At 38.0% G+C, this 26,767-nt stretch overlaps 3 protein-coding genes and 1 non-coding gene across 10 annotated transcripts in view; 1 reads left to right on the top strand and 3 right to left on the bottom strand.

The window, feature by feature from the left end:
- Positions 1–1,597: 1,597 nt before the first annotated feature.
- Positions 1,598–2,825, bottom strand: Gm30698 (predicted gene, 30698). Its single transcript, XM_030245425.1, has 2 exons — positions 2,552–2,825; positions 1,598–2,517 (listed from the first exon to the last, which is right to left on the bottom strand). Exons 1-2 carry the CDS (start codon positions 2,823–2,825, stop codon positions 1,712–1,714), a joined length of 1,080 nt encoding a protein of 359 aa, XP_030101285.1. The 3' UTR covers positions 1,598–1,711.
- Positions 1,779–20,045, top strand: Rnf146 (ring finger protein 146). Of its 5 annotated transcripts, none has more exons than NM_001110198.1 (4): positions 1,779–2,237; positions 2,876–2,936; positions 9,774–9,929; positions 16,338–20,045. In NM_001110198.1, exons 3-4 carry the CDS (start codon positions 9,925–9,927, stop codon positions 17,410–17,412), a joined length of 1,080 nt encoding a protein of 359 aa, NP_001103668.1. In that variant the 5' UTR covers positions 1,779–2,237; positions 2,876–2,936; positions 9,774–9,924; the 3' UTR covers positions 17,413–20,045. The 5 variants fall into 5 exon arrangements, with proteins under 5 accessions (NP_001103668.1, NP_001103667.1, NP_080794.2 ...); NM_001110197.1 differs by having other exon boundaries at positions 1,779–2,257; NM_026518.4 differs by lacking the exon at positions 2,876–2,936.
- On the bottom strand, positions 14,530–14,636 carry Gm25596. The gene has a single exon (XR_003949157.1). It is a non-coding gene; the product is annotated as a U6 spliceosomal RNA (small nuclear RNA).
- Echdc1 (enoyl Coenzyme A hydratase domain containing 1) overlaps positions 17,560–26,767 on the bottom strand; it is a 48,518-nt gene continuing 39,310 nt past the window's right edge. For 2 of the 3 annotated variants that reach the window (NM_001110195.1, NM_025855.4), the window contains exon 6: positions 17,560–19,880. In NM_001110195.1, the coding sequence (NP_001103665.1) occupies positions 19,472–19,880 (409 nt within the window). In that variant the 3' untranslated portion in view covers positions 17,560–19,471. The remainder of the gene's footprint in view (positions 19,881–26,767) is intronic. The other variant, XM_006512797.4, reaches the window with a different exon arrangement.

Here is a 26,767-nt window from a genome sequence, read left to right as displayed (position 1 = left end):
GTAGTAGGATCCTGAGTGTATTTTGAAGATGGAAAGAGGCAGCGAAGAAATTATTTGCAAAGTGTATATGCAGCAAAAGAGGAAGAAACTAAAGATGGGTTGGAACAAAGATACAGAAGCATGTTTTGACATGGTTGTGGGAAAGGGCTGAATCTGAGAGAGAATTTTATTAGGTTTCTGATACTTCATGTCTGTCTCAGGTTTTTCAGTAAGCAGACAAAATAAGACTCCAGGCACTTAGATATTCCGCGCCTCTTATGCACCCAGGGAGACTGAAGGACAACATAAAAAAGCTTTTCCCTAATAGACGTAGGGGCTAGGCAAGATATTTATGATCTGTCTGATTTTTGCTCTCTCAAACAGGACTTTCTTTATGGAAAATTTCCTAACCCAGAAATAAATCTTCATAGAATCTCTACCTGAATTCAAACCCCAGTTGTGTGTTAGATCTGTAAAATGGGAATAGCAAAGGATGACATTGGATTATTGTAGGGAGTAGATGAGCCCTCTCAGAATATTGTATTGGTATTACTGCTATTGTTTCTTCAAACTTGAATCTTGAAGAACAGGTCAAAATTTTGCTATTACTTTGCTACTATTATATACATATATTGTATACCACTGGAATTAAAAATAAAATGACATGATAGGGAACTAAGCTAAGATGGCATGTTTCTCAATATCTGTACATTAATTAAAGTTATAAAAATAGTATTACTTAGAAGAAAATGTATTGAAATAGCTGATACCAAGAGACATTTACACACAGTGTACCTGTTTCCCTAAAGAAGCCACAATTGTGTGGAAGATCCTGTGGACTGAATGGCTGGCTAAACTTTCTAACAGTGGTCCAGGAGAATGCTGCATACAAGAACATATATTTGTGTCCCTCCTCCCCCATAGCCCATAGTTGCCACAGTAACCATTTGCTACAAATTCCTGTATCTTCTGGCCTAACATCTTTGTTACTGTTTGGTATGCACTGTTGAAACCTAGCTAGCCAGTAGCTTCCATCAACATTTTTAATCCCCCCAACCCCTTCCCTCAATGGTACTAGGGATTGAACCCAGATCCTCAAGTAAGGTGAATCAGCCTCCTACCGCTAGATCCCTTTGAAATTAAGAATATTTTAACATCTGAAGCCTATGAAATAGACCCACATGCTTGCTCACATCGACTCACCTATTCAATGTCTTATCCCTTTCAACGTACATTGATGTACAACCTTTTCTCTTCAGGCTATAAAAGTTCATATAATATTTCCTATAACAACTGAATGAATAACCCGAACCCATGCTCTGGATTTACAGCTATTAATGTTAAGCAGATGAGCTCTTCCTTTGGATCAGTGGCCTTGAAACCCTATAAATAGGTGCACAGTACATTTTTCAGTCCTGAATTCAAACAGTGGATGTAACCTCAAAATGCAACATTGTTGCAAGCACAATGCAAACAGTTACAGAATGCGGAAATACTTTCAAAGGTGAAAAGGTTCTCTGGTCCATTTTGTGCAACTTCAAGTAGAGAAAACTGTTCTGAAAAAGATCATGTGCCGGTTAAAATGAACAAGGACTAGATTTTGATGTGTAACACCATATGCTTGCCATAAAACTAACCCATGAAATTTATTCTAGATTCGCGGGACGATTTCTTCTTCTAGCTTCCTATGCTGTTAGGGTTTAAAAGACACCCCAGCACACCCCCTCTCCCATTACATATCTGGCCATTTGTGAGGTGAATAAATTGGAGCATCTCGGGGACCATCCAGTCCACGCCGTGACTTTTCTTGTGCCTTTTTTGTATAAGGAACAAGCGGTAGTCTCTCCAAGGGCACGGCCAAAGGAAACATAGGACTTGACCCAAGGCTGAGTTTTGGAAAGGCTCTTCTTCCTGGTACTGAAGGTCTAGCTTCCTCCCACAAGCCACCTAGATGGACCTCCACCAGTTCAGAACCAGGAGGCCACAAGATGCGCCACGCAGAGGGTGAGGGAGGACCGGAACAGGGACAAGGAGCAGCCCGGTCGCAGCAAGGGACAGAGAAGAGCAGCAGCCAGCGTGGGGACCGCCAGCCAGGGCCGCCGCGCGCGGGATCACGGTGAGGGGGCGTGGCTTCCGCCGGCGCGGCCCCGCCCCTTGAGCGCCGGGCGGTCACGTGACGGCCGCGCGCGTCCCCGTCCGCTGCGGGCTCCGAAGCGGAGGAGAAAAGACTGCGAGGTGGCTGCGGCGGCGGCCGAGAGGTGGGCTCCGGGCCGGACCGGTGAGGAGCGCGGGGGGCCGTGGGCTGCGGGCCTCGGCGGGGCACTGCGGCTTCGTTGGCTGCGAGGCGGCGCTCGGAGTCCGCGGCGGGCGGCGGCGGGTCGGGGGCCGGTAGGACGGGGACGCCCTTGGCCAGCGCGGCCCGGACGGGCGCGCGGAGGGAGGCCGAGCTGGCGCAGCCCGGACTGTGACGGGCGCGGCCCCGGCCATTACTGCGCAGGCAGGCCAGGCTGCGGGCAGCTCCAGCGGGCTCGACCGGGCCTCAGTCGGCCACGGGCTGCATGCTATCTTCCGCCTGCCCTGCCGCCGCCGCCGCCGCCGCGGCTGTGCCTCTGGGTCTTGCCCAGTGCCCGGAGTCGTCCCCTCCTCCTCGCGCTGGCGGAAGCCGCCGAGCGTTCTTGTTTTGATGGCTCCCCAAACCCGAAACCAGCCTGAGGTGTCGGGATACCAGTTGGGCCTCCCAAGCCGGGTGCATCTTGAGAGCTCCGGCAGTCGCTTTGTTCTGCTTGCTGGATGTGGAGTTTTCTCCTTAACCCTCCACCCCATCTGAGAGCGCACGGGATCCCCATTGTTGTCACTGTCTTATTTTCTGGACTTTTTTTTTTTTTTTTTTTTAAAGAGAAAGGGCTATGTGACATTGTTTTTGAGGATGTGGAAATGGAACCGTCCTCTATAATTAGGTAAGATGTTTCCCCACTGTAAGTTAGCACACGCATTCTGACAACTACATTTTATCTGTGTATGTGTGTGTGTGTGTGTGTGTGTTCTTTTGCAAACTAGATGTGCACCTGGAGCTTGGGCATTGAAAGGCACGTATTGTCATAGAAGTTGAATGCGTAGAACATAACAATAAATGATCTGTATCATTAGACTTTTAAAGAACATGGCATATTAAAGAACAAATTAAGAAAACGACCCACACATACTAGCAGAGCGTGAAAAGCGTCTGGGAGCTGTAGAAACACTTGAAAATAGGTGAAGTAAATCTCATTTTAGAGAAAACTCAAGAGTAACTGCTACAGTAAAGATGGAGTTTTGGATATGTTTGCTTGGGTCTTGGATATCATAGAGTTTATTTATGTCTTAATTGGGCGTGTGTAATGGGGAAAGAATGAAAACCCTGTTATTAAACGTTTGAAAGTTTCTGTTTTGTGCTGTTTAAGAACTGAGTCGAATTGTAGTCATGGGGAAATGTCCCAAATAACTGTTCATTAGATAACAGGAATGCAAACATAAATGATTTTTTTTTTTTTGTAGGAGACATGCCATTTAGTAAAAGTGCCACTTTGAAACTGTTGGAGGGTTTGTTTTGTTTTATTTTTTGGATCCAACATGATTCCTTGACTTTGAAGAAGAAAATAATAGGAAGAATTTTTCATATCCATCTGTTTAAAACATATTTTCTGTCAGCCATATATGAGTTTGAAGGACTTATCACATTTCCCTATCAGTATGAGAGATGGAAGATCCGAGTCTTTTCTACCTCCTTGCTTGGTTGCCTTCTTGATCACAGAGTCTGAACTTGGGTAACTGCTGGGTGGATTAGAAACAGTCTTTTTGAGCATACACACTGTTTACACTAGTCTACAGCTTCCTTTGCTTCTTTGTATACTCTCATTTACCTTTCTAGTTAGTTAATACAAAGCCTGTTGTTAAAGGCCTGCTAATTAAAATGTTTGGAGTTGTCCAATTACAGAGGCTGGCTAGAGCAAAGTAACAAAAGCATAGGGATAACTTGGCAAAGGTCACTCACCAGTTAATAAGAGGACTTTCTTATTTATAGAATGTCTGCCAGCCTGAAACATCTGTTAGATGAGAATACATGTATTACATATAAATATAAATTGACATTTGTATCTCATGAGTTAATGAAATCAATACAACGCCCACTTTGCAGAGAAGGAATTTAAAGCCTTACACTTAAGTATAAGGACGGAGACAAAAGTAAATAGAGTCACAGGATGGGGCTTCTTAAGGGCAGTCATACACAAGGCAAGAAGATCCCTCAAAAGTATGGAACCCCACTTAACTGAACTGGGTTTTGACAGAACACTTATTTCCAAGCTTAACTTAGACTTTTAAAACTGATTTGATGATGAAGTATAAAAATTGACACATTGTAACAGTTACATACTTGTGAATTTGGGAATCTTTCTTAAGAAGTTTTAAGATGTGTTTGTTAAATCCCATCTGACCCCTACTCATTTTTCTTGTGTTTATAATAGAGACATATGTAAGTAAACAGATACACATAATAAGGTTTGTAGTCCCCCTATTGATATGTTTTCTATATAGTGTATTCTGTTTGAGTAACTCTTATTTCATTACACCTTAACTTTAAATAGGATAAGCAGAAAATGTCCAACTGTATATAATTTGACATTTATATTTTTATTTCTATTGTGATATGTTCATCTTTTTTCTTTGATTCGCCTTTTTTTTTCCTTAAAGAAACAATATTTTATTCAAGTTTATTATCTAGGGACGGTGGATCTTTAAAAAGTTTGGCTGGCTTAAAATTAATCCTAATTGTTTACATTATCAACCCTAATATTTATATTAGGTATTAATGTAGTCAAGTAATTATGATTTAAATTTCTTCAGTGGTTACAATTTTAAAGTAATAAAATATGACTATTTTTCAGTTTTTTTAATGTAGCTGGATTAATGGACTATTAATCCATTTTGTCTCAACTTAGAAAATTCTGTGAGATATAGAAATTGGAAAAGTCACCATAACCTGCAAGGTTTTAGAGAATATATGCACAATGCCCTCACAGAGACATTGTTTCCATCTTGCTTACATTTGTAAAGTTATCCCCAGATAGCTGCAGTCTGCTTTGTTGATGGAATACTTTGATAAAGTTTGTCTATGAGCACCAAAGATTTTTGTATAACTGGAATAAAACAGTTCTAAGGATGGACTGGTCCAAAATGCAGGTGTTCTTAAAGATTTATATGGGTTATTTCGAAACTTCTTTGTTTCTGTTTGCTTTGATATTTAAGTACAAACCAGTTGTAGAGATTAAATATTTATGGACAAGATAGGTAAGTGAATAGGCAGGAACAGTTGTTATTTATTAAAGAGAAGCAGTACGTAAGTAAATGCATGGAAGAAGGAGAACTAAAAATAGGAACAAAATTTTTTTTCACTGTATTTCAGTGTGAGGAAAAATTGGGTACACATTTCTTATAAAAAGAATTTTATAGGCAAGAACTTTACCTTATTCTTGGGGTTTTATCTGCATTCTGGACAATCCTTAAGTAGTCATTAGCCAGATGGATTTTGTGCTTGCTAAAAGATAGAAAGATGACAGATTCTCAAGCTGTAGCTCTAGTGCTCAGTTACATTGTAGGTTCTTTAAAGGATTCTCTAACTTTATGTATTTGGTAGTTTCCAGAAGAGCGTCTTCCTCTCAGAGGAAACTCAGGTATTTTGTGACGTAAGTATTGTGGTACTTAAACAAAGCAGTTGAAATCAACATAACTCGATTGGCAGTTTACCAGCCATTTAAAGATATAACATTTGTCAGGTCCTCATGATTCTGTGAAAAAAGTCAGTGCATAAATTAATAATGCCAATACTCATTCAATAGTAGAAAAATACATAAAATACAGAAGAGGGAAATAGTTTGAGTGACCATTCCTCTGCAGTGCAGTGAACATCATTGGGCATTTTATAAACTATAAAAGAGGAAGACTTTTAAAGGCAGGAGGATATACAGAATTATCAAGAGCTTTTTGGAGCATTGAGAACTTGGTATACCTTTGGTATAATGTGGAAGGCTGGTTGCCAAGGATAAATAAGAGGGACTTATTTAGATTCAGAGACCTACCTAAAGCCTTCGTTTTCCTGAGGAATTTGCCTTTATTGAATAGACTGGAGAACTTAGGTTTGGCTTCTAGTTTAGGAAGACCATGGTCCATTTTTTCCAATGTATTACTCATTACTCAAAGACTTCACGAATGAACTCAAGGCTGGTCACACAGTAGTCCATAGGAAATTCCCAGTCTGTCCAGTATGCAAGATGACAGTATTTGGTATGGCAGTATGTAGGGCCAGAGAAGTTAGTAATAATGTCTTCTCATTTTCTCTGACCATTAAGTGGCTAAGGCATGGAAACTGAAATGACACATTGCAAGGTTCAGCAGAGGTAGGTGCTTAAAGGAGGTGAAAACAGGGGTTTTGTTAGGGAAGAACTTTCAGATGATTCTAGATTGGCCAGGAAAGGAAATGACATCAGGAACTGTATAAAGGAAGGAAGATGGGGAAGTAGCCAGACGTCTCCATACTAAAGAGCAGGTGTGGGAATGGGAAATGATCTGGAAGGGCCAGCACTTACCGTCTGAGAATGGGATTGGGACTTGTTTTAGATGACAATGCCAAGTGGCACTTTATTGCTGAGAGGAAGTAAAGTGATTTGAATTTGGGAGTTTAGAAGATGAAAATAAAGGGCAGTTTTATGTTTTTTAAGACTTATCAATATCGCTAGCCTAGAATCTACAGTGGGAGGGCCCCAAAATGCATACTTTAAAGAAGTTATGTTCTTGTTTCTAATAAATGAATATTGGAGCATGGTTTAAGGACATCTGAGAAGCCGGGCTATTCATTCTCAGAGACAGTTAAGTAGGTGTGTGGGGCTGCTATAAGATGGCATGAAGAGGATGATATGGAGTGAAATGATGAAGTCAGCACAGCCAGTGGTAGAGTCTCAAAGGAAGCCATGTTGAGACAATAGAATGTTTCCCTCTGACCTGCAGATGGCATTGTGAGAAAATGGGCAGTGTCTGAGTAGGATGTGGGAGGGATTGATAATCCTGTGTGATACAACTGAACTTTTTCCCACCACAAAGACAGAGTATAAAAGCTGTTAGGAAGAATGGAATAGTGGCAGCCATGTTATCTAAAGCCAGAGTAAAGGGAAACACCTTTCCTAGAGGCCTCAGGTGCTGCATTTACTTGTGGCTATCAGAACCTTAGATAATAGGCTAGCCAAAGAGTTGCCAACCTTGAGAGCCTTATGGAACTGAAACAGAATCCACAGCTCTCCTCTCTCAGATTTACTGAGATTTACATTGGTCAGTGCTTTAGTGATCCTGTGCATGATGTTAAGTAAGTTTTACATGGAATGATGTGCCTCTTGAAGTAGGCAAACTGCAGGAAGGAATACTATATGGCAACAACTAGAGGCTGATGGTGCTTTGTGATTCCTTGGACAGGAGGTAGCTTGAGAAAAAGTTGCCATAAAGGTAGTAAAATAAATAACAGCATCCATTAGTTAATGTGCTAATAGCACCTGTGTAGGAAGGCAGTGATGCTCAGTATTAAGAATGGGCTATTGACATTTTGTTGCCACTTTGGGTTCATACAGAACTTGACTATTTTACTTAAAGCATGTGTTGTAGTAGAATTATAAGAAATAAAACATAACTCTTTAACCATTTGTAAATGTACACTCAACATAGCTAATTTTATCAACAATGTTGGAGAGTCATCCTTACTATGTATCTCTGGAAATATTTCATATTCCAGGCAGAAACTATGTACGTCTGAGTGAGGCAGGAGCTCCCTGCTCTCTCTTCTTGCTCTCTGGTCACCCCTTAAGTTGGTCTCTATGAAGTAGTCTATTCATGCAGGCCTAAATATAGTATTTCTCCCTTTGTGTCTGGCTCATGTGACTTTATAAAGATGTTTCCAGGTTGCATCTATATTGGACAAACTTCATTCTTTTGTTCTGAATACTGCAATGCCATGTTTCCTTTACCCATTTATCTGCAGAGACACTTGTATCCCATCTTTCCACTGTAATTCTGTTATGAAGTTTGGTGTATGAAAGTCTGTGAGTACTAGTTTTCTTTTGGTATAGATCTAGAAGTGGAATTGCTTGGGTATATAGCAATTACCAAGGACCCTCAGAGGTGACATTGTATTATACTTGTACTAGCAGTCACGAAAGGTCTGATTTTACTGCATCCTCAGCCACATGCTTATTTTCACTTTGTAAAAAAATATAGCTCTCCTGGTAGATACGTTGCTGTGGGTCTGATTTACATTTTCCTAATGACTACCAAGACTGAATACCTTTTCATGTGCTCATTGGTCATTTTCTTCTAAAAAATGATTTCTCAAGCTTGTTTTTTATTTTTGTTTTTTTCATTGAGTTGTAAGAGTTAAGTAGTCTGAAAATTAAGTCTTGATTTTCAAATCTGTTCTTCCTTTTTATAAGTTGTCAAATGTTCTTTATATTCTGATGAGGTCCAATTTATATATCCCTTTGTTCTCTATGCTATTGGTGTTGTGTATGCCAGTGCTTAAAGAGTTTGCATTCTATTGGCTTCTAACATTTTAAGGATTTGATTATGATAATTTAGTCATTGATCCCTTTGAGTTAATTTTTAGATGTTTTGTGAAGTGTGGCTTGACTTGGTTGCATGTCTAAATCAGGTTATCCCAGTATTTCTTGAGGAAATACTCTTCCCCTATTGAATAGACTTGATACACTTTCCTAAAGATCATTTGAACAGAAATATGTTTATTTCTAAATTTGGTGAAAATATTTATTTACATATTTTTATGAGTATGTGCTTATATAAGTTTATGTATATTGTATACATGTAACAGCCTGTGGAGGCCAAAAGAGGGTATTAGAGTTCATATAACTGACAGACTAGGTAGTTGTGAGCTGTTGTGTGGGTGCTGAGCCCCATCCCAAACCAGGAACCTCTGCAAAAAAACCAGTAGTGCTCTTACCTACTGAGCCATGTGTTTTCTTGGTTCATATTTTTATTTTATGGATGTATTTGTCTATGCATAATTCCATACCAAAGTATCGTCGTATTTCAGTTTTGTAGTAAATTATGACATTGAGAGGTGGCAGTTGTTGAACTTCACTCTTATTTCTCAAGATTCCTTGAATTTAAGGACTAACTTTTCTATTTATGCAAAAAGGATAGTAAGATTTTAATAGGAATTTATTCAGTCTATAGACCAGTCTGAGGAATATTTGTCTTCACTAATATTTTGTTGTTTTTTTTCAGAAGCTTTGGTTAAGTCAGTCCAAAACAAATGTATTACTTTCAATGGTCTTTTTCTTTAATTCCCATTTTGTTGACTGCTATTACTGGTGTGTTTTCTGTTGGGTGATTGCTTGAAGTGCGTGGTGTGTGTGTACGTGTGTGTGACTTACAATCTACAACTTTGTTTAACTTGGTTATTCAACTTCTTCTCCCTATAGAGAAATTGGTTTATTTTCATTTTCTATCAGCAAAGGTGAAAATGTATTTTAAAATCTTATTCTGTTACTTTGTACAGCGCTATCATTTCTTCAGTCTAACTTGTCTGCTAGATCCTCCATTGTGTTAATAGCAGTGGTGAAAGAGAGCAACCTTGTTCCTTGTCTTCAATTTTATTTTAAAATACAAATTGTCAGTATATTTAGTTAAACCGTCATACTTAAGTAATTCTGTTGACCTTAGTGTGTGGAGGGATTGCTAGAGAGACTGTTTGTCTTTTGCAGCACAGAGAATGAACCAGCAGCACGAGAGAGAACACTGCAAATTAGCTGACAGCTGGTGAAGAAGATGCTTTATTCTCGTGACCGGCGCCTGTGGGATCTGTGATGGGAATGTAAGAATAGCCTCTAGAGCATCACAGCTTCGCTGAAGCCAATGGAGTGAGTAGGATAAACGCAGAGAAAATGCTGTGTTTAGTTTTAATTGTGCAAAATGAATTTTTATTGACTTCCCATTGCTTTATAGAGAAAACAGTCCTATGCATACTAAATGATTACAATCAAGATTTCTAAGTTTCCACATAGAGATACTATGATTAGTCTAAAAATCTGGAGGCCTGTGTTTTCTACCTTTGCTTTGCATAGAAATTTACTTAAATAACCAAGGTAAGATATTTCAGATTTTATTAAGATGAGAAAGATTTCTGGAGTTTGGAACTAATCACTAAAAGTTTGTTTCATGAAATTTAAAGATTTTTTTTTCATACTATTACATTTGTGTTTAGATTTAGAAATGACATCATTTTTATTCATATCAATTGGTTTAATTTATATTTTCATTAGTTGTGTTTTTCTGTCATCTAGGCTTTGTGTAATATGCCGTCAGGGGTTCTACAGCCTTGAACCTGATCATATTAAAGTTCATTATAGTCATGAAATATGTCCTACAATCAGCATGGTAGTTTTAGATCATGGGAAATGAAACCTTGTTGCCTTTCAGTCTTGTTCATTACAGGGTTCAGATTCCTGGACCAGAGCAACTTCTGCAGGTACTATTTCATAGTCTCCAAGGTGGACACAAACTAGTTTGTTACCCCCTTTTTCAGTGTAATAACTCTGCCATTAAAAGTATAACTGTATCATTCTAAGTCAGTGTTGAGAATTGGGTAAGAGAAAATGCTGCCATAATTCGCTTTCTTTATATTGGAACCAGTGAATTTTGTGTATTGCATACTCCACACCCAACTCACACCTAAATGGAGATCACATTCGGACCTTGGCCTTTTGCTTGCTAGACAAACTCCCTACAGCTGAGGCAGATGCCTCCTTCCACCTATGTGTGTGCTGTACAGGTAGGGTTAATCTTGTATGTTTGTACACCATTTTCACCAGAGAATTTACTATAGCTTAGTAAATGAGATTTGACAAATATGTTACCAAATAAATGGTAGTACAGGTGCCAATTTGAGATAACAGTCAGATGCTTTTGGAGCTGAGAAGAAGAAATTAATATGTAAAGAACCGAGAGGGAAGAAGACAGGAAAGGGTACAGATGCCTAACGTTCAGGTGCTTCAGAGTATCAAGAACTGATAGAATATATATAAGAGTAAAGACGAAGAAAGAGCCATCAGAGTCAAAAGAATGAATGTTTATTTAATACTTAGTGTATTACCAGGTACCTGGTGTGTATTTTCCTTGGGTTGCTGAATTTAATCATAAAATTGAATTTCAGCAAAGCCTTTGCTATGATTGCACTAATCAGCAGAGGCTGAGAAATTGTTTTGAGACTGTTTGAACCTTGAGGAAATGTTGTCTCCCTGGAAAATCTGCACTTGGTGCTACGTGAGAGCTTGCAGCTGCACAGATCTTAGCCTTATCCTGGCAAACCTGGACTCCTTACTTTTGATTATGGCTAGCCATGGTCAAGAGACTGGGGTTTGTGTGGGTTGTCAGCTCTATTAGGCAGCAAGGGCAAGATAACTTCGGTAGTTGGAACTTTTCCCAGCACTGATAAACTTTGTGTAAGGTTTGAATAAAATGACTGGAGTGAGCTAGCTCGGGTCAGTCTTTTCCAAGAAGGCTGAACCCTCTGCTCCTTTGGGAAATGAAGTCTTAGCATCTTGGAGAGTTTCTCTTTCTACTGTGGCATCTATACCAACATCAGTCAATGGGCACTTATTTAAAAAGACAGACTATTGAACCCAAATCCAAACCCCTGGGCTCAGAAAGAGCATATTAGTTAATTCCTATTGTTAGGCAATTTTGGCAAGTGTTAACATAAAGGAAAATGGTATAACTAAGATTTTAACTGTTTTAGTGCAATTTTATGCTTGGTTCCCAAGCATAAAATTGGATTATGTATATAGGAGGAAACTCTTAAAGGTTGAGAGATGAAAAATAAGCATGACTGAGCAGAGGCGAAACTAGGGAGAGAGAAGACTGAAGTCTATTGGAAGGTTTCTATTTTGTTCAAGAGGTAGGTAGCTAAGGGTCAGGAATTAAGTTTACAGGTTTTGGAATGAAAAGGCAGACTCTTAAGGAGTTGTGGCTAGGGGTTATGTGAGCACTAATAATGGTAATTTATCCAAGGTGGAAAGGGAAAAAAAAATACAGGATTTAGGGAGCAGAAAGTTTGTTTTCAGTCACATTAAAGTTCAAGTGCCTAGAGAATTTTGAGGTGGAATTTTGGAATACTGAATCAGAAATACAGGTCTGAGGTGGAGCATTTCCAGATATAAGGTGCGAGAAGTCACACAGACCCATCAATGAGATACTCAGAATACTGACCAAGCTATAATGTATACAACAGGGAATACCTACAGGGTCTTGAAAGAGTACTGATATTGAGGGGGTAATAGAGAAAAGGGAAAAAAAACTTGGGGTGAATTGAGAATGTGCTAAAATCCAAATGAAAAGCATAAGGTTTTAGAAAAAGAATGGGTTCAATTTATTAAGGTAAAGGAGGTCATTTGAGTTGCTAGTCAGAGTTCTCAAGAAGTTAGAGTGTGGTGCTGATTACAAAATCTAAGGGGTTTTGCAAATGGCTGGCAGAACCCCATCTTGTACTTGAGGCAGAGTGCAAGCACAGCTGTTTTGCCAATGATTCTTTGGCTGTGTAATTGATCAGTGATAACAGTGTTTCGTAACTAAGAGGGGTGAGGAAATCTCATAACCCTCTTTGGGGCAACAGGAGATAAAGATGGCTAAGTTACTGGGAAGAAACTTGGTGATGTCTGGCAGTCAAAGCAGAATCAGTGAGTGGAGCTACGCAGCATAGCTTAGGGGTTTCTGTTTTTACTTGCTTTGCCTGACATCCCTCTTGCCTTTGGTGGGGATGTCTGTTTCCTGTCTTCCTCTGGGCATTTTTGAAATCTCTTACAAGTTGCTTATTATTTGAAGTGTTGGGTAACCCAAGGTTTTGTACCTGTTTTTCCTGCTCTTGCTACTTATTTCCATGTTTTTGAGAACATGTTTATGTGTTGCTGATTTGTAACTTGATGGTTATATATGGAGACCAATTTTAACCTTTTAAATGAGATTCCATCACATTCTTAATACGATTGTGAGCTAAATCTGTTTAAGACCTATTAGCAGTGAGAATAAGTATCTGAACTCATGGAGGGTAATTTTTTGCACACTTCTTACAAAGTACATGTTATACATTTAATGTGTCCCCTCCCTACAAGTAACCTTCTTTGTACTCATGTTCTTGTGCTCAGCTCATAAGTGTTTGCTGTACAAATGTAAGGACCATAGTTCGGTTCCTTGGCACCCACAAAAATGCAGGATGAGTAAGCTTGTAATTCTAGCACTTGGAAGGCAGAGACAACATCTCCAGAGCAAGCTGGCTAGCCAGACAAGCCATAATGGTGAGCTGTAGTTTTGTTCAGAGACACTGCCTCAATGAATAGGTGGATAGCAATTGAAAAAGATGTATGAAGCCAACCTTGTGTCTCTTTGTGCACAAGACCACATGCATGAGTTTACATGTGTGCACACACAAACACGGGAAAAGGAATTTCATTAAAATTAATTTCTTTGATTTGAATTTCAAAGAATGAAGATTTTTCAGACCGTAACAAAAGGTGTGCATGGTCAGTTCATTTGGGTTAGGCAAGGAGAGATAGATGGTGTTGGGTATTGAGAACTTAACAGGTATATGTTTATACTTTTAAACTCCTTTGTTTCAAATTAGATCTTTAAAAGCATGACAAAATAATTTGAAGCTCCTAGACTGAGAAATACATTAAGTTGTATTTGCTTAATTTATTTTGAATGAGTTAAAAGTTATACTTTACTGATTCCTATAGTATAAAATTTCTGGAAAGGGGGCTTGATACTATCATTAAAGGTTGAAAAATAATATATACAATAAGTATCTGCCACTACTCTCCATAGGTACTGTATGTGTCCTTTCCTTTGAGTTCAGTCTAATTTACAAATTAGTATAATTTTGAAAATGTGTCTCTTAAGAAACCAGTGTTAAAGGAAAAAGCAGAGTAATAGGATATAAGATTGAAAGGCAAAGGATCTTTTCTTCCGTTTTGAAAGCCACAGGACCTAGTTTGGAGTGATCTAGGATGAAAAGTACAAGTCCTTATAATAGTTTAGTTTGAAATGGTCTGTGTTTAGCATGGCAGAATGAAATGGGAAAGGCGTCACTCATTTAAATAGCAGTTGATTCGTGATTTCAAATGGGATTGTCAACTCCATTCTTCAGTCTTTTTTCCTGTGGCCAGTCAGCTGTTTTCTTTTTACCTGTGGTTTTCTATCTATGGAATAACAATTAAGTCATGTTTGTTTTCAGGCTGACTTCCATCTCCTTGATGGTTTACTTAATTCAGGACTTTATGTTTGCCTGAAATCTCCACCATCCAGGCCCCCACCTGCCCATCTCAGACTTCCTAACTTATATCTATTTATCTTTGCTCATTGCTTTTACTATCTTAACACGTTTTTTTCCTTTCTTTTTAAACAGGAAAGTTCAGCTTTAATTAATTTCTTCAGGAGTTATATACAGTTGAAGCTTTATACGCTTAAAAAAATACGGAACTCTTCACGATTTTGTCTGTCATCCTTGAGCAGGGGCCATGTTGCTCTTCTCTGTATCATTCCAGTTTTAGTATATGTGCTGCCGAAGTGAGCACTCTTAACACATTTCCAATACATCACGTTTGTGATTTTCTACATGCACATCGATGTGTTCTGTGTTCTGTCTGTCATTAGACTGCAGCAGTGTTAATAATGCACCTGTAGGTGTTAGTAGGCACTTAATAAGGCAAAGGATCTAAGTGTCCAGACTGGAGGGGTTCATGGTTTGCAATCCTTGTAGGGACCAGAGTTCAGTTCCCTGCCTTCACTTCTAGAAGCTCGAAATTAACTCCAGGTCCAAGTGACCAGGAGCCTTCAACTCACCTCTGCGCAGGGGCCTCTGCATGTAACACATACATCTACATAAATCAGAGTTCCAAAATTTTTAATCAGTGTTAAGTTTTAAGTTCCAAGTTGGCAAATCTTTTCCTCCCTCTCTTCAGAGCAAATTTTATATTTATATTTCTACATTAATGTGGAACTTTGATAGAACTGTAGACACTAAATTTAGAAATCATTTTTTTTAACCTGAACTATGTAATTTTCAAGTAAGGAAATTTAAGTTACTGGTTTATCTGAATGACTAACAGACATGTAGTTAATGAAGGACAGTGAGACTTGGGTTTTTGGATTTCATGTTTAGCATTAGTTTCACTGTCCAGTGATGGTATTATTTTCTCTGTGGGTGCTTACAGCCATCCACTATTTGGCTATTTGTTGTGCTTTCTCAGAACTGATATGTACCCTGACAGAACCTTTTCATATTAACAGGGTATATATAAGTACCTTGTATTGAAAAAGTTTTATCTAGATATTGGAGCTTAATCAAAATAGAACTTAAATTTCTGTTTTACAATATGGTATACTCATGGTTTTGCTTTTTAAAAAAGTGTTAGTAAACATTTGTAAGGTCGTGTGGGAATACACAGATCACACTGGAGGAAGTTCAGGGGATATCTCGATGCCTGACAAGAGGAAATCTTGATAGATGAAGTGGTAGCCTGACCATTTAAGGATCCTAAGAGATTCTGGATTATCAGAATCGCCTTTTGAGGAAGGAGTGTGGCTGAATTAAAAGGCATATGTGGTGATTTAGTAATTGATGTGTGATTTGAGAAAGGTGTAATGGGTATTATATGGTTTGGGCACATGCACATAGGAGGATGATAATAATATGACTTATTGGTCTTTTGAATGCATTGAGGCATAAGTGCTGTTTCAGAGCTAAATTACTGGCTTGAGTAAACATCTAGGAATGTCACCTGATTGCTAATTAAAATGAGGGCTGCAAATTGCTGTTGTCTGGAGCTATAATTTGAAGAACCTGTTTTCCCATTCCCCTTCATAGTGATTCTGAAGCCAACGTGTAATAGATTTCATGTTTTTAAATGTTTGCATTTAATTCTGTCTTAGTATTTAAGATGCTATATTTGCTTTGGTTTATTTTTGTTTTTTGTTTTTTTTTTTTGTCTAATAACTATACTTTTCATTGGTTCCTGCATCAACATAGAACTACAAATGTAAAAAGGTTTTTATGTATATCTAGTTTTTGCTGTTTTGTTTCCCTTTCCTACCCTTGTTTTTGCAATAGGAGCATTATATAGCCCAAGCCGGCTTTGAATTTGCTGGTCTCTTCATTTTTTTCTATCTTATATAGCATGTGGTTTGCATGGAATGGCTTACTGAATATTTTCTGGACTAGTAAATTAAAATATAATAAAAGTTTAAATCTGATTTCAATTTTTTTCTTCTCATAGGATGGCCGGCTGTGGTGAAATTGATCACTCAATAAATATGCTTCCTACAAATAAGAAGGCAAATGAGTCCTGTTCCAATACTGCACCTTCTCTGACAGTTCCTGAATGTGCCATTTGTCTACAAACATGTGTTCACCCTGTCAGTCTGCCCTGTAAGCATGTTTTCTGTTATCTGTGTGTAAAGGGTGCTTCATGGCTTGGGAAGCGATGTGCTCTTTGTCGACAAGAGATTCCTGAGGATTTTCTTGACAAGCCAACCTTGTTGTCACCAGAAGAACTTAAGGCTGCAAGCAGAGGAAATGGTGAATATGCGTGGTATTATGAAGGAAGGAATGGGTGGTGGCAGTATGATGAGCGCACTAGTCGGGAGCTAGAAGATGCTTTTTCCAAAGGTAAAAAGAACACGGAAATGTTAATTGCTGGATTTCTGTATGTTGCTGATCTTGAAAACATGGTTCAATATAGGAGAAATGAACATGGACGTCGCAGGAAGATTAAGCGAGATATAATAGATATACCAAAGAAGGGAGTAGCTGGACTTAGGCTGGACTGTGACACCAATACTGTAAATCTAGCAAGAGAGAGTTCTGCTGATGGTGCGGACAGTGGATCAGCACAGACTGGAGCTTCTGTTCAGCTTGCAGTGCCATCTTCTACAAGGCCCCTGACATCAGTTGATGGTCAGTTAACCAGCCCTGTAACACCATCCCCTGATGCAGGCATTTCTTTGGAAGACTCTTTTGCTCATTTACAACTCAGTGGAGACAGCATAGCTGAACGGAGTCACAGAGGTGAAGGAGAAGAAGATCATGAATCGCCATCTTCTGGCAGAGTACCAGATACCTCCGTTGAAGAAACAGAATCAGATGCCAGTAGTGATAGTGAGGATGCCCCTGTGGTAGTTGCACAGCACTCTTTGACCCAACAGAGACCTTTGGTTCCAAATGGAAACCAGACAGTAGCCGACCAGTCAGACCGATCAGGAACTGACCGATCAGTTGCAGGGGGTGGGACCATGAGTGTCAATGTCAGATCCAGAAGGCCTGATGGGCAGTGCACAGTGACAGAGGTTTAAGCAAATGTCTTCCGCACCACACTCAAGGGTAAAATGGATACCTGTAAATTTCTGCCCACGTAACATTATACTCATCCTTAGTAGTGCGTTGTGGGAGTTGGGGGGGAAGGGATATGGGAAAGACAGACCTGAAATTAAAATGTCTAACATGTCTCTGCTGAAATTTATTTAATGTGAGGAACTGGGGTGTTGATAGTTGAGAGCTGTTCAGTATAACACAGTTTTCTTGACATCTGTTTATAGTGTATTTTTTTAAGTTTTTAGTTCTTTTGGCTAGTGTGTCCCTGTGCATTAATGGTCCTCATCTGACTCTTGCACTACTTATTTTTTCTGCATGGATTGGTATAAAATCTTCAATAAAATTTGGCACCTGTGAGATATTTGATATCATTATGAGCAGGAAGCTTGATGTGAATTTGGGATTTTAAAATAGATGATTAACAACTATAGTTGGTCTTCTTGAGATAGAAATGTAAAGCTGCAGCTAATAAGTTTCAGAATCTGTAACGCACTTCATGGTGTTCCCTTCCATAAGATTTGCTGTCTTGTCCTTGTACTTGGAGGTTTCTCTTAGTCTGCATTTTTCTTTTTGATTAAAAAAACTTTATAATTTAATAAATACTAGAGTTTATCAGAAATAATTTGTTTGAGTCTGGAAAAGGGATGGGGACACTTTGGTATTTGTGGCTAAAGAGCTTTTTTAAAGGTGAGGTTTGAATTGATTGCATTCTATTCAAACTGTTCCTTACTCAAGAAGTAAGTCTGATTTCTTCAGAAGAGAATAAGGAAAGAGAAGCTATCAATGGGCGCTGTGTTTGGAATAAACAAATGTGGAAAAAGATCCATAGGTCGTGAGATTTAAATTTCTCAAGCAGCTAATATCATTTATTTACATTTACTTTACCAGGCTCCATCAGTGGTATTTCTGTCTGGGCTACAAGCATAGTGTTATAGAACCAATAAGCCCACTTTATATGGATTGACAAGGGAGGAAATACTGGCGAACACAGAATTGAGAATTTGTCCCGGAGAAAACACATCTGCCTGTGTTTCCTTTAAAAAGTGGGGTCCTGTATTTACACACTTCTAAATTCCCTGTATTCGAATTATCACGTTAACAGAGTGCGAAAACAAACAACAAAAAGGTGATTATTTTGAGTGTCTTTTACCTCTTGTTGAGACTGGTTAGAAGTTAATTCTTATACAGTTTTTATGGAACAAGTAAATTCTGGAATGGACATAAAGTTTGGGTTATGTGTTTCTATTAAATTTAGTTATTAAAAGATAGCCACACAAAAAGTTAGGTATTGCTCAAAAATCTGGTGAAAATGAAAAGGATGCTTCATGAGTCTTTAAATCAATACTACTGCTTTACTATTAACATGAAAATCTCAGAGACCAATGCTCTGCTACTTTGTATAGCCAGTAGAATGGCTTTCACTGTTTAGTAGGTCTTTTGAAATAGAAGACAGATGGTTGAAAAGGCCAACAAAAACTCCCATGACAGAGGGGCCTTTTTTTTCTTTAAATGAAGAACCATTTCACATCAGTATCCTATGTATACAGAACACACACACGAAAATAACTAATATTTCTTACATGCCTCTCTAGTCTCTCCCTGCCTTTTGCTTCCTATGAAGGATATATTAAGTTATTTTAAATTTTGTTTAACTTTGCTTTTGTAAATTATTTCGACTTAAGAAAGACCAAAACAGCCAGAAACAGCAGTATTAACAAGTGTTTGGGAGGCGGTAGCAGGAGTGTCAGGAATTCACGTCTACCCTTGGCGCTACATAGCAAGTTTAAGACCCTCTCTTAAAAGTTAGTATGTTACAAAGCATAAGCCTGGGCTAAGAATTACTACAGGAATGTAGAAATTGGTATATGTTAAATGATAAGAAAGACAACAGAGCACTGAATTACAATATGGAGAAGGCCCCCCGAGCCAACTACGCAGATTAGCAGTCCCCTTTGAATGACTTCCGCAGCTCATTTCTAATCATCTCACCTCCATGCATGTTCCCCTGCAGCTTCACCTGTACTACACTCATTTTAAAGGCTATTTAGTATGCTTTCCTTTCTTAGCAATAGCCTCTAAATTTGCAGGTCCACCCCACAGTGTTTCCAAAACGTCTCGTTCATTCTGTAACGCCTCCTCTATATACAGTTCTCGGGCAGAGCAGACAGATTTTTTTAAACCCCTAATGACTTGTGGAGGCCCACTGACAAATTTCTCCAGCCACTCTTGTGCCTGTTCTAGAGCCGTAGTTTCATCTGAGGGCTGTAAGACCTCATCAGTCAAGCCTATATTTAAAGCTTCCTTGGAATCCAGTTTGAGAGTCCCACTTAACACTTTGAGAGCTTGTCTGCTGCCAATGATTTCAACCAGACGGCTGGTACCACCCCAGCTTGGAACTATACCCATCTCCTTGTGGACAAATCTGATCACACTTTCCTCAGTCATCAACCTGTAAAAACAAAAATAAGAACTGTAACTATCCACATGTACGAGAACCATGGTCTCACAGGAAATCGCTGATCTTTTTAGGCAGACATAAAGTTGTTGGAAAATGTCCCCAGCTAGAATTTAACTTACCATGTACTGTTCAATAAACTCTTGCTTTTAAACGTAACATTTTTGTTTCAACTTTTCCAATCTTTGATAAGAACTCAGCCTCACATTTTAAGAACTTTATGTTAACCAATTCTCAAAGTATCTGTGATATAAATACTCTCATTTCTATGGTTGAAAAAACATGCAATGGAAGCCAAATAGCTCATCCTAAGTCATACAGCTTTAGTAACGCCAGGACTTGACCTCCAGATAGTTGGCTTCAGTGTCTGGATGCTTATTGCACAAATCAAAGCCAGACCAAAGCAGAAGCAAGAGTAACAGTAAGGAAGATGGCAGTAGCTTCGATTGGACTGACAGCAGTAAGTTCCTATAGGAGTTATACCCCAACTAGTGTTTTAATGGATAGGGCAATTCATAAAGAGAATAACCGGTGGATGTAGAAAGAGGCTTCACAGCCGGGCATGGTGGCGCACACCTTTAATCCCAGCACTCGGGAGGCAGAGGCAGGCAGATTTCTGAGTTCGAGGCCAGCCTGGTCTACAGAGTGAGTTCCAGGACAGCAAGAGCTACACAGAGAAACCCTGTCTCGATAAACAAAACAAAAAAGAAGCTTCACATGTAGTTACTTGTGTACTGAGGGTCCTGTGAAGTCCTAAAGTGTACAGTTGTCTTTAGGAAGAGGTACCCGTGCCACGTTTTTGTTGTACGCAGTAATGGAAGGCTTTTTTTTTTTTTAATGTGAAAACCTAATCTAGACTAAATGTCAAGCTGAAATTTTAACATTTTCCTAAGAACAGTCATTTTTAAAAACTACTCAGTAAAAAAGAAGAGCTGAAGTGATCTGCCTTTCCAACACATTGTACATTCAACTGTGGATGACTTAGTTCTCATAGTGCCAAGTGTCTTACACTTCAGCCTGACCTTGAATCGTGAACCATTACAGTGGAGAATTCCTGCAAAAGCCTACTAACCCACTGGGAACCTTTTTCCTCAGAAGATGTGTATCCCCCGGGAATGGGTCACAATGATGAGCAATTGCTTCTACAGTCAAGTATATGGAAATGGCATAGTCAACAGATAGTTTTAAATGGGTGTCAAGCAGAATAATCTTCCTCAAAAGGACCTGAATCTAATCCCATATGAGAATCTGCCAAAAAATTGGGAAGGAATTAAATTTGCAGAAGATAGTATCTAATAGTTGTGGAAATAGAAATATTTGCTACTCTTAAGTAGCATAATTACTTAACTATGCCAGTTTTAAACCAGATTCTGGAAATGACATGTGTTATCCTATATCCTAACTAATGACAACTGAGAAAATGATGATGTAAACAGTAAACTTATTTATAAATGAACTTAAAAATTAGTAAGCATTGGATGTTGGTACAATATAGATATAACACTGCGTGAATCCATTGCTTCTAAGAAATCTAGACAGCCATCCTTATGTATGTTTTGTTTCTTCATTTTACAAGGTCACTTTTGTCAGTTTTTAAAGATTTATCACATTTTTCATAAGTGTGTCAACACAATGCCATGGCATATGTATGGAGGTCAGTTGCTTCTCTCTTTTCAACACGTGAATCTTGCACATGGGACTTGGTTGGGTTGTCAGGCTTGGAGGGAAGTGCGTTCAGTCACCGAGCCAAACGCACTGCCCCAAGTTTGCCCTTTTTGAATCCTATTTTACAACTAGCAGATCCTCAAGAAATTTTTGTAAAAGCATGTACAATAATCTGACATATGTTCTTTATAAATTACATAGCTAGTATGCTTGTATTGATGTACCCTTTAGTATGCATTAAACATAATTTTGAAAATCCACTGGCGATAACAAAAGGTATTTCAACAGTGACAGATATTTCACACTCAGAAGAAAATCTTTTACAAGATTATTAAGTCTCACAAAGTTAAACTTTAAATTTTCAAGTCTTGGAAAATATAATTCAAGAGGAAATCAATGAACCAATAAGATGTACCTCAAAATAGAAAGTGCTTCATCATCTCCCAGGACTCTGCAGTAATTCTAGAGTTCACATGCAGTTACCTAGTACTAACTGAAATTTTTATTGCTAGGGAGAGTCTATGTGTCCATAAAGAATTAGCCCTTATAAAGTCATAATATTCTATTTATAAAACTATTGAATTCCCTTTCATATGAAACTTCTATGTGCCACTGACATATGTTAAAGAAGAGATGAAATTCATCAGGTGTTAGTATGTTTCTTACAGCTATTTAAATGGAACAGTTACAGAAAAACCTACCCACATTGGGCAAACTATTACTTTGTGTGCACACACAAGCCACAGCACACCATGCAGGTCTCAAGACAATGTGAGAGCTTTTGCCACGTGAGACCCAGAGATTGAACCTGGGTGCCTTTACCTCCTGAGCCATCTTTGTGGCCTGATTTGTACTTTTGACAGGGATGCAGACCTAAGGAAAGGCTACTCTGTGTGCTGCTACTACTTTCTGAAGAGTAAACCCCAAGTTTCAGGGTTAGTAAACATCCAAGAACATTTTTAAATGAACGTAACAAACTACTCAACAGAACGTGTTTTATAGCAAGAAAAGCAGTATTTAAAGTGTTCACTGATGAAAGGTATTATGACCTGTGATAAAAGGTGGATATGTACTGAACTAGAAGACTGCAGAGCTTTCTTGTGCAGTTCATGGAGCCACAGCCAGACCCTGGGGCTGGACCTCCTAACACAGTCTCTCTGGCTGCACACTGCACCCCATAGAGTGCAGCCAAGAAACAGGACACATAGAGGAAGAAGAATATCACTATTTAGACCCTAAGAAGTTACTTGCCCGCTCTTGGCCTGAGTTTGCTTGTCTATAAAGCAGTTCTCGTGTCATAGAACATTAGTTATCAAATGTGTTCCTATGTAATGAATATTCAGAATATGTACTTTCCAGTTCTTTATAAATAATATCAGAGGAACTATGTTTTATTTTAAAAATCTATATGACTGTGCTATAATGTACTTTTACTTAGAAATATTAAAGTATGTTTTGTAGCCTCACACATAATAAGCTTTGTGTATTAACTTTTATTATAATTTAGTTGACCCCTTAAACAGATTAGCACAGAAACACTATGTCTGTAGTAATCCTAAATTGTTCCTTGTCATATTATATAAACAACTATCTTTACACTGTGAAACCCAGTATGGTAGTGGGCCATCTTTCAACAATGATTACATTAATGGAGACCATTAGACAGACGTATGTTTTTGTCTTTCCAAATAACAAAAAATAATGTTTTGTTTCTCTAGACATGGAATTGAAGTAGAAGATTCAAACTGATTATGAAAGAAAGAAAAAGCCAGACATTTATGCCTTTAAGGTTTCTTCAAGGAAACTAGGAAATATAGGTAACAACATACATATTTAAAAAATGTATTGCATTGGTATTATGAAGGTTAAGTGGAACAGGACAATACATAACTAGTATATTTGCTTGAAGTAAAATTTGTTAAAAACTAGTATTAACTTGCTAATATTCATTTATCTGGGGTTATTTCCCTAGTCCTCAGCGTTTCTGGTTTTTTTTTTTTTTTTTTTTTTTTTAAGGCTTTCTCTTAGAAAGATTCACATGAAATGTCTGATCCAGGAGAATGTTTCTGGCAGTTGCATACACTGTATTACCAGCTGGTGACTGAGGAGTAGGGGAAGAGCTATTATTTATACTAAGTTATTTCCGTCTTCCTGGAAAGAGAAGAGGTGCCTGAGTGAAAATGTCAGCTGCATGAATTCTAAACAGTTATCAAGGCTAAAAAAGTTAAGTGTGCTAAAATGAGTCAAAATACATATTTGAAATAGTACCTTACCTTTTTAGTCCAGCACTATGAAAGGTTTTTGTGTTTTCAGATAGTCATGTAAATCACTGGATCACAGAGATAACTGGTAAGGCACTGGGAAAAACATCGACTAGCGTGACTTGGACTGCAGCCCCTGTCCTTGTTACTGGAGTGAAGCACACTCAGCCAGCTCCCTTCTGGAGCGCACACTTGTAACACTATAGCTGCTCTTGGGATGTGGAATTAATAGGGCTCAGAAATCCAGGGTGATGATTTTCAAAATTCTATGGTAAGAATCATATTTTTTCTTCACTTAAACAAAAATTGTTTTATTATCTCCCATTTTTCTACAAAAGGTAACACACCTAGTATCAGATCCTTATATAACTTCCCTAAACATATACACCAACAGGAAGGTTGATCTAATGAAATACAGCTAAAAATTAAGACCAGTAATAAAATATATCAACCTTAATTGTATACTGAAATAAGATTCCCAGTATCATTAATCTATAGAAATTATTAAGTAAAGTAGAAATTTCATTGAATATAAGTCCATGTGATACCATGACGGAGGCTCTCTGATAACCTAGATAACTACTAATGACTAATGGGCAGGTGTCAGCACTGCACAGTTCAAAGGGATAGCTCACCTCTAAGCAGACGAAGTTGAATGGCATGAGCTTTCACCAGGCCACTCACAAGAGCATGCAATCTGAATTAGAAAGGATTTACTCCCGTTCCTTTATATTTAATATTTTTAGGTTGTATTTTGACTACAAGTAATTTGTAACAAAAGATGCAAAATTCTGATGTGGGTAATAATTAGCTGTGGGTAAATTCTTTAGCAAATTACAAATACATACTACTAGAAAAAATTTAGAAACCAAAGACATGAATATTTTGTAGATGGCTATATCTGGCTTATAAAGGTGCCTAAAAATGTTGAACTAACTATGCCATCATTTCCATAAAAGTGGCCATGCTTTCACTGGAAAACTTTTAAAAACCTATCAGGTATGTTTCTGCATGTATCTGATAATAAAGATATAATCATGTATATCATAACAAATATTCAGTAAGATCCATAATATGCTAAACTCCAGAATAACACAGTATGTCAATGATTAAGTCTCTGATGGTCTTCTCTGATATTTTTTTCTTTCATTCTAAATCCTAAGTATTCCAAATTATGGAGAGGCAAATTAATATGAAAGATTATACAAAGATCTAGTAAACACTTGAAGAAGAACACCAGATAAAACATCAAAAGATTTTTGTTTTTATCAATGAACCTCTAACGTCTTAACTTGTGGTCCTATGGAAGAGCATTAAGTGTATTAGTACCTGTTTGCATATAGCTTAAAACTCTTTAAATGTTTTATTTTTATATAATTACATATTTGATTTCTATACTCTCTAAATACTTCTATCTCTGGATAAAATAAGGGAAACATCTAATCAAGTTAAAAACAAAGCTTTTCCTATTTAACTTAATTTCACATCACTCAAAGCCATGTGACTTATTTCCTCAAAGAACAAAACAGAGGCCCGTAATGCAGTCTGAAGTCAGAACAGCAGAGGGCGCTAGAGCATGAAATGACCTCTTTTTTCCATTGCATCTATGAATCCATTCCCTTATACTGGTTTTCAAAGAGGTTCAGATCTTGATAAATTGTCTCCTACATCAAAACAACTTTAAAGTTTCTGAGTTAAAAAAAAAAGGCAAAAAAACTGTTAACTGAAACAAGTCCTTAATTATCAAATGAAAAACAAAAATTTTCTTATTCATGAGTTTGCTTATGTCTATCACCCTATGTGAGTAAGCGCATTTTAATGCTGTGTGGAAATGAGAGGTTGTTACTAAAATGGTTAAGTGGGGGCTCCAGTGGTGTTGCCAGGTGCCCACCTTTGGCCGAGTCATGGGTTCCTAGGTTCTGATTGTGTAACAAATGAAACAGGACATTTGTGTTATTAGACTGCCTTATCAAAACTTCATTTCTAAACTAGTGAATAACATTCAACAGAATAAATCTAATGCTAAAGGAATTCCTTGTTAGGGAAGCTTTCATCTTCATTTACGACTTTAAAAAAAATATGTGACAAAAATCCATAGAGTGACTATGTGTAGTCTGTGATAGTTACTCTCCTCATTGACATGTCAAAATTCTAACAAGAAACTAAGGAAGGGAGGGAGGAAGGAGGGAGGGGAAAGAAGGAGGGAGGGAAGGGTTTATTCAGGCTCAGTTTTTGAGGGTACACTTTCTCCTGACAAGGAAGGTTATAACATTGGAAATGGGAGGGCTGCTCTGCACACTCAGAGACACTGAGGAAACAGAAAGCTGTAAGTCCTAGTGTTTCGCACACGTTCCCTTTTTTATACTGACCAGAACCCCAGGCCATGAAATGGTGCCACCCACAGAGAGAATCTGCTCACCTCAATTAATTTAATTTATGTATGCCCAATGATTTGTCTTTTGAAGTATTCTAGATTCTGTCTGGTTGGCAATCAATGTAAATCAACATACTGAAACCAAATATTCATTCTGATGGAAATATAAACAATTGGATGCTAATTTATTTTTATTATATATATGTATATGTATCTATATATATACATACATACACACATACATATATATGTATATATATATAAATATATATAATATTTATATATATATATTTAAATGATTGACTAAAGCAAAAATGTAGCAATGTGGCACTACACTGCATAGAAGCAAAATAAAGATAACATCTAAAGGTCAGGACACAAGAAATACACATAAAGTGTAATATCCCAATATCTTAACTTCAATCAGGTTAGGATTTTGCAGAGGGATGTGACCACTTTAAGATACATGCTGTAATTCAAAAGTAGAAGAAATCTGTCTCTTCCTCCCTCGCTCCCCTGTCAGTGTGTGTGTGTGTTTATGTAGTCAATAGAAGTAAATGGAATTACATAATCTACAATGA

Source organism: Mus musculus, chromosome 10 (genome assembly GCF_000001635.26).
Source record: "Mus musculus strain C57BL/6J chromosome 10, GRCm38.p6 C57BL/6J".
Taxonomy (NCBI): Eukaryota; Metazoa; Chordata; class Mammalia; order Rodentia; family Muridae; genus Mus; species Mus musculus.
This window is presented reverse-complemented; position numbering and strand designations above follow the sequence as displayed.